This window comes from Adelges cooleyi, unplaced genomic scaffold, assembly GCF_023614345.1.
Source record: "Adelges cooleyi isolate 19-005CV unplaced genomic scaffold, UGA_ACOO_1.1 ACOO_flye_CR_arks_rails_tigmint_CR_PRNA_31, whole genome shotgun sequence".
NCBI lineage: Eukaryota > Metazoa > Arthropoda > Insecta > Hemiptera > Adelgidae > Adelges > Adelges cooleyi.
Window position 1 is genome coordinate 149,691 of NW_026095981.1, and position 7,870 is coordinate 157,560.

General features: G+C 30.0%; 1 protein-coding gene across 2 annotated transcripts; it reads left to right on the forward strand.

Moving 5' to 3' along the window:
- The first annotated feature begins 1,520 nt into the window (after positions 1-1,520).
- Positions 1,521-7,569, forward strand: LOC126839902 (ATP-dependent DNA/RNA helicase DHX36). 2 transcript variants are annotated; one of them, XM_050575342.1, is made up of 18 exons: positions 1,521-2,080; positions 2,189-2,314; positions 2,671-2,864; positions 2,939-3,084; positions 3,150-3,318; positions 3,384-3,564; positions 3,631-3,823; positions 3,901-4,075; positions 4,145-4,293; positions 4,363-4,452; positions 4,520-4,731; positions 4,806-4,883; positions 4,970-5,358; positions 5,455-5,640; positions 6,112-6,443; positions 6,512-6,818; positions 7,072-7,169; positions 7,435-7,569. In XM_050575342.1, exons 1-18 carry the CDS (start codon positions 2,032-2,034, stop codon positions 7,499-7,501), a joined length of 3,141 nt encoding a protein of 1,046 aa, XP_050431299.1. In that variant the 5' UTR covers positions 1,521-2,031; the 3' UTR covers positions 7,502-7,569. The 2 variants fall into 2 exon arrangements, with proteins under 2 accessions (XP_050431299.1, XP_050431298.1); XM_050575341.1 differs by having other exon boundaries at positions 1,522-2,080; positions 3,144-3,318.
- Positions 7,570-7,870: the final 301 nt, after the last annotated feature.

The window sequence follows — 7,870 nt, forward strand, 5'->3', positions numbered from 1 at the left end:
TTCCACTTGGCTTATAGTTTTTAAATTTTGAACATAGTTGGAAAAATAACAAAATATAGTTAGAACATTACAAATAATTATGGTATAAATCTACTTTACCGGGCACCCTTTTTTTCGATTATTTTTTTAAATCGACAGTACTTTTAATGTTGATTACGAATATGTAAAAAATTTGCGCCGCTCGCACTTAGTTTGGAAGTTACAGACTTTTAAAGTTCGCCGAAATCGACATACGTGCGCGCCCGGCACTGCACGTCTACCCGCGCCCGCTGGGTACTTCGTCCGTTGATCGCCGCTCAATTATCATCGGATTTCTCGTCTACCTGCCTCCCGCCCGTCGTGGTCCTTTTTTTTTTTGCATCATAATTTCATCACGCTAATATTTGACTTGTTTGGGATTTTGCTATAGCGAACAATGAACAATTTTTGGCTCGCCCGATGCACATTGTTGAGACTTGAGGATGACTTAGTAGTAAATATTAATGTTTTATCGCGCCCCGCTAATATTAAAAAGTATTACGGGCTATTATAAAGCAATACATGTTAATCATTTGTTATAATTTGGTTATTCATTTATATTTTATGATTCTACATATATTAACACAAAATAAATATATAATGCTGTTTTTCTACAAACTCTGATGAAAATTGTGAGGGACACACACACATACATTCATTATATATATATATATATATATATATATAGATAATAAAAATAGAAATAATTAATCAGATAAAAAAATCCAATTTATGTAGATGGCCTATAGCATAAGCCAAATGGGTGGAAAATATACACATTTGCCAATTAGCTAAAAATGTACTTTTTTTGGATTTTTATACCGGTATTTATCTAATTTTAACCCTCTGCTTCTGAGTTTTTAATAATTAGTTCTAAGTCAATAAAAAGTAAAAACCTTTATCAAATACTTTTTAGTTGTATATATAATATATACATGGATCGTTCATTCCGATACTCATGAAAATGCACACAAATTAAACAATGTTCAATAACTTCATTTGTTTTATATTTAAAATATATTTGTAATTTAATTGGAATACATGAAAGCAAGTTAAAATATTATTCAATTAATATTGTTGCAATATACATAATTATTTTACCTATGTATTATATTAATAAATAAGTATCAATAATATAAAAATGTATAATTATTTATAATAATAGAGTAAAAGTATTTAGAAACAATAATTATTATTAATAGCATGAGTTAACAATAAATCCTGTTGAGTAAATTGAAATGTTTACAATGAACATAGTAACAATGTCTACTATACAATAGGGGTTTTAATAAAAATATAATATTTTCTACAAAGTTACTGTTTTTATTTTTATTGATATACAATTTGGAAATTACATTTTTTGCTATTACTCCGTTATAATATGTGGTGTCGGCCGCACAACATACACAAATAATAATCGTACATTTTACATAAATATTGTACATGTTGGTATCTCTTCGGGTGGCTGTTTGTCGAGTGGCTCCGTGTCGAGTGGCTCCGTGTCGTGCTCCCGTTTTTCGTTCATCGTAGTTTTCCACCAGCTCGTCTCGATTGAAATTTTAAATTGTCTACGATTTCCACGACCAACTTTCTATGCACTATTAACGCTATTTAATATAAACGGACTATTTTCATTATGTTAATACCTTATATAAAATCAATTTTCGTTTTTGACGTTTTTGTGGATGTTTTTCCACTCACGTTGGTCATTCGAACATTAAACGGCGAATTATCTTATTGATAGCGGCGAATGATAACGACCTTCGGAGTGATAACTGATAACAGACTTCAAATTCATAAATCATCATTGATATATACTGTACTCACTACTCATTAGTGAATTGATAACGGATAACTATTAATTACTAGATGGATCTTTCTTAGAGCAATCTAATATAGTTTTAATTTTGTTCTTAATTATTCATTAATTATTTTGGCTTTGCTTATAATAGGCTACAATCCAAGTTTAGAAAGTCGTTTTGGGGCATTTTGCTTGAAAACTATTTTTCAAGTATGCCTCCAATGAAACCATTTAGAGTTGGAAAACAAACCGGACCCAAAGGTATAAACTATTACCGTTAATTATTTTATTAACAGCATTTTATTTATTTTTAAATTTCTAGTTTAATTGCTATATTACATCTAAATGCAATTTAATTTATGTTCTTAGATAAAAATAGAGGTCCCAGACAATCAAAGTCAAGAGAAGATAGTTTCATAAATGATAATGATGGACCATCTGGATCAGATATTAATTCCAAACGTCACCCTTCACATTTGAAAGGACGTGATATAGGTGTAGTTTTGTAATTAGCTAAAATTAATTTAGACTCATTTGTTATGTTAAATAAAAAGTAATAATTAGGTTTATAATTTCATAATTAAATTTTTTTTCTTTTTTCATTAATTAGCACCAAAATGGTCTATTATTTTTTTAACTCTAAAGAAAGTGTGATTTCACAACATTTCTTAACAACACTGCTAAGACTGAAACAGGCTTGAGACATTATAGGACTTAAAATGTATCAAGAAATATTTAATAGTTCTTAATTTTTATTTGTTGATTAGTTTAATCAAATGAAGTAGTCTTTGCTTGTATTGTATGTAAAATATAGAAGCTAATTTCTACTTATTTTATCTAAATACTTTTAGGTATATGGTATGCACGTCAAGCAAGCCGGAGAGAAGATGAAGAATTATTAAATGCTAAAAAGAAAGGTGATGGTCCAAAGCTTAAGCCACCTCCCTATTTGAAAGGTCGTGATCTAGATTTATGGCACAAAGAACAAAATCGAATTTGGCAAAAAGCTCAAAAAAAAGAAAAGCAAAAAGAATCGGGCAAATGCGTGAGTAGAAAATGCAGCTATTTACATATTAAATTTAAAACCAAGACTATTAAATAAAACAATGTTTATTTCAGTTTATAAAATTAAGAATTGAAGGCATTGGTCATGTAGAAATGAAGACCTCGGAGTTGGATGCCGAATTGCCTTTACTTGAAGAAAACAATAAACTTAACTATAGTAAATCTTCAAATTCTAAAATAGAATCGATGAATAATAAAAGGTGCTTTCAAAGTTTTTTTTACATTAGAATAACATAAATAATTTACTGTTTAAATTAAGTTTTAGAAATTTAAATGTTTCATCGTTGAATGATGATAATGATATTGATGAAAATGCTGAATACATTATGGATAGATATAAGAAATTAGAAGATTCAACTTTTAAAAGAAAATTTTTAGACAACATAACTGGCTCCATTGAAGATAATCTCGCGGCATCTGTACAAAGCAATTCGGTATGCTAATACATTTGGTAGATGATAATGATAATATTTCTATAAATAACGTTCATCAATTATAGAAATTACAAAACGTCGAAATGAGAAATGCCGCTTTAAAAAATGAACTTGAGGCTAAACGTAAAAATCCTAAATATAGATCCATGTGTGAAATTCGTAAAAAACTACCATCGTACAGTAAAAGGGAAGAGATTTTAGATCTTCTGAAAAACAATCAAGTTATTCTAATTAGTGGCGAAACAGGTTAATTTTGAATATTATTTTTGCTCGGCATAATTTATTACAAGTTTTGTTTTATTTGATTGCTAGGCTGTGGTAAGACTACACAAATGGCGCAATTTATATTAGATGACGCTATAATGTCTGGTCATGGATCAACGTGCAGAATTGTCTGTACCCAACCAAGAAGAATCAGCGCTATATCTGTTGCTGAACGTGTAGCCGACGAGCGAGCAGAGCGTGTAGGAGAAGGAAGTGTAGGCTACCAAATACGATTAGAAAGGTATACCGATTTTTCTTAAGAGTTAAACCCACTAAAAATAATAATTTCTAAGTATACTTAATTTAATTGCTTTCTAGGCGTCTAAGTCGTGATTATGGATCAATTCTGTTTTGCACTACGGGTATTTTACTTCAGCAAATTCAACAAGACTCAGCTTTGAATTATTACTCGCATGTTATCATTGACGAAATACACGAACGTGATACTATTAGTGATTTCACTTTAACCATTCTGAAGAGTATTATACCAGTGGTAATTATCTAAAATACACATATAGCTGTTTGCTATCATGGTAAATTGTTCTAACATAATGGTTTTCAGAGGCCCGACATTAAAGTGATACTCATGAGTGCTACGTTAAATGCATCGGCATTTTCTAGTTACTACAATGAATGTCCATCATTAAACATACCTGGATTTACTTTTCCAGTCGAAGAACTTTATCTCGAAGATATATATTCCTTAAGTGGGTAAGTACAATTATTTAGCTTTGTATGTTTTGGTGAAGTAGACATTTTCAATGCATAATTTTCAAACAGGTTCAGGTATTTTCCCAAAAAATTACCTCAGAGAATTCGAAAAGTACGACCCGGTGATCCATTTGGTGAATTTGTCATTCCTTACGTCAAGTTAGTGTTGGAATAACATTATATCATAAACTATTGCTTGTATTTATTAATGAAATAATAATCTTAGTGAAATGAGACGATCCAAAAAGTATCCAGCATCGATTTTAAATTGGTTAGAAACTCCCATGTCAGAAGATACGGATTATGAACTTATAGGGGAACTTATAAACTATATTTGTAATAACAAAGAAGATGGAGCGATACTAGTATTTCTTTCTGGATGGGATCAGATATCTAAGTTAACTAGAATTTTGAGAGATAAAGGCTTTGGAAATACATGTAAGCTAAATAATCTTGTTGTGGAACACTAACAATGTCGATTACTATAAATTAAAAAAAAATAAATGTTTCAGCGCGATATATCATGATACCATTGCATTCCATGTTACCCACAGTGTCTCAAAAATCAGTTTTTGATCCACCGCCCAGAGGTGAAATAATATCGACCAAGTTAATCATTACAAAAATATGTTTTTATTTGTTGATTTTCAGTTGTTTTTTTTTTTTTTTTTTGTAGGGGTTCGTAAAATAATCTTATCTACAAATATTGCTGAAACTTCGGTAACTATAGACGATGTCGTATATGTAATCAATAATGGTCGTATGAAGTTGAAAGGATATGAAGCTGAAAATAATATTTGTACTTTAAAAGAAGAATGGGTTAGTTTAGCTAATGCCAGGCAACGTCGTGGTCGTGCCGGTCGTGTTAGGTCGGGAACTTGTTACCATCTCTATACTCGAGGGCGCGAAAGATCGTTTGATGATTATGTACTACCAGAAATGATGCGCACTAGTTTAGAAGAAGTCATACTCCAAGCTAAAATTTTACAAGTCGGTATGGTAACGCCGTTTTTGGAAAAAGTCATGAATCCTCCCGATAGTAAATCGTTAGAAGTATCTTTGAAGGTAAACTGTTCTATTAAATATGTTAATCTTTTGTATTTTAATAATAATTATTATAACTAATAACAATACATATAATCTAAATATTTTTGTTTTAAGTTACTGACAGATTTAAATGCCCTCGACGAAAAAGAAAACCTTACGCCATTAGGTTTTCATTTAGCAAAATTACCAATCGGACCACTCGAAGGCAAAATGATAATTCTAGGAGTGATGTTCAGTTGTCTTAGTCCAATCATGACTATAGCTGCCAGTCTAAATTTCAAAGACCCGTTCTTTTGTCCAGTATGTATTTAAATTTATTTCTCTTTGCTAGATGTGTTCGATTAATTTATCCCCTATTGTATTATTGCACAATTTAAAAATAAATTACTCCCTAAAAAATGTATATTATTTTAAAATTGAAGAGTGGAATCAAAAAAGGCTTAAGTGCCATTTTTTTCAGCTAAAAAGGATGTATGTTCCAACGCCAATGTAACGCAATAAGGCAGAAATTTCCTCATCGATTGGCACTTACAGCCTTTTTTGATTCCACTCTTCAATTAGTAAGACAAATTATTTTGTTTTATTTCAAGTATAATTTTAAAAACATCAGCTATATATTAGTATTGCTACTTAGCTTATAACAATAAAATTTTGTCAAGACATATCCTTCCAAAAACATTGTATTACTTTTTATGGAAATAAGTAGCGTAAGAGATGTGAATGGCTCTACTCATGGTACAATGTATTTTTTTCGATCACATTATGTTTTAGGTAAATAAAGAACAGCAATGTCGTGAAATCAGAAAAGAGATGGATGAAGGTCATCAGAGCGATCATCTTATGGTCACGAGAGCAATGAGCAAATTCTTACAAGCCAAACAAAGCAATAGGGGTTGGGATTTTTGTAGGGAAAATTTTCTAATGTTCAACACTATGAACATGCTACACGAATTAAAATCGCAGTACGCTAGATATCTGTGCGATCTTGGATTTATCAAGTCTACTAATTACGCGGACCACGAGTATAACATGAACTCAAATAATGTTAAGCTTTTGAAATGCGTTTTGGTTGCTGGTTTGTGTCCTAATATTGCGGTTTCTCAGTAAGCAAATACATTTTAGTTTATTAGATAGAGAGAGAGAGAGATATTTTACCATTTTATTGTTCCAGATCAAAAGTTAAAACAAGCGGACGAAAGTTATCAAAGTTCGTGACTGCTGAAGACGGCAAAGTCGATGTACACCCTAAATCTGTAAACGCAGGCGACTGCTACTTTGAAAGTCCATTGTTGTTGTATCATACAAAATTGAAAACTAGTTCCATATTTTTGCATGATACCACTATGGTTTATCCATTTCCATTGGTCTTATTCGCAAACAGTCTTAAAGTTACCGGAGAAAAGACCGATCACGTAACATTTAGCCTTAATTCTCAAATTCATTTTACTACTTCCGCTAGGACAGCTAATTTTATTAAGGTAGGTCAATTTTTTATATGATTTAGTTAAGTGCTTGCATAACTAGTGTATTAATACGTTTAATGACATTTCTCGAGTGTTAAAATTGTAAATAAAACTTTTTAAAGCAAATAGATATTGAAGAGCGTAATAATTACTGTCTGTCACCAACTATGTTTAATTTATTTTAATTTTTTTTTTTTTTACAAGAGGCAAGACTCATAGGAAACTATTTGATACATTAAATAAAATAATTGTACATTTTTTTTTTCAGACTGTTCGAAGTAGGTTAAAATGGCTTATTGATTATTTGATGTCTCATCCGGAAGACATAAGTTTCGATTCAAAGTCCATCAGCGGAAAAGCACTTAAGTACAAAGATAATTATTATACTACTATGCTAAACTTATTATTTTTGATCAATACATTTTTAAAAATTACTCAACAATGTGTTATAGATAATTTAAAGTTATTAAGGCAATTAATTTTTGTTTTTTTATTTAACTAAAAACTACAAAAAACCTTTTTATTGAAGTACATAAACTACTAATTAATTATTTTTTAGTATAATATTTTTGTGTACTTTGTTGAAATAATTTGCAAAATCACTAATTTTCCTTGATTTTTTTTTTTTTAGACTTGTTGTTGATCTTGTATCAGCTGAAGACCATCCAGGCGTATTGGATTTTTCTCATTTATTTTGAAGTATTAAATAACGACGACATATTTATTTATTTGAACGCTTTTGTTAAAAAAAAAATATGTTTTTTTTTTTTTTTGTTATACAATAAGTCGTAATAAAACTTTGTGTACAACATTTCATTGTTTTTGGTCATTGCCAATTACCATTTACAAACTCTTAATCTTTTCTTACTTATATAAGAATCATACATTTTTTTTTAGCTGAATCCGAATCTAGTTTGGAAATTATATTCGTTGATTGTTCTTGTCTTAAAACTTATCTTACAACTATGTGAACCCAAAAAGGTAATGATACATTTTTTTTTTTGGTAACTTTTTTTGAAACTAATGAAATCTAAAACGCCATCCCAATAATAAGTAGGCTTATGGTA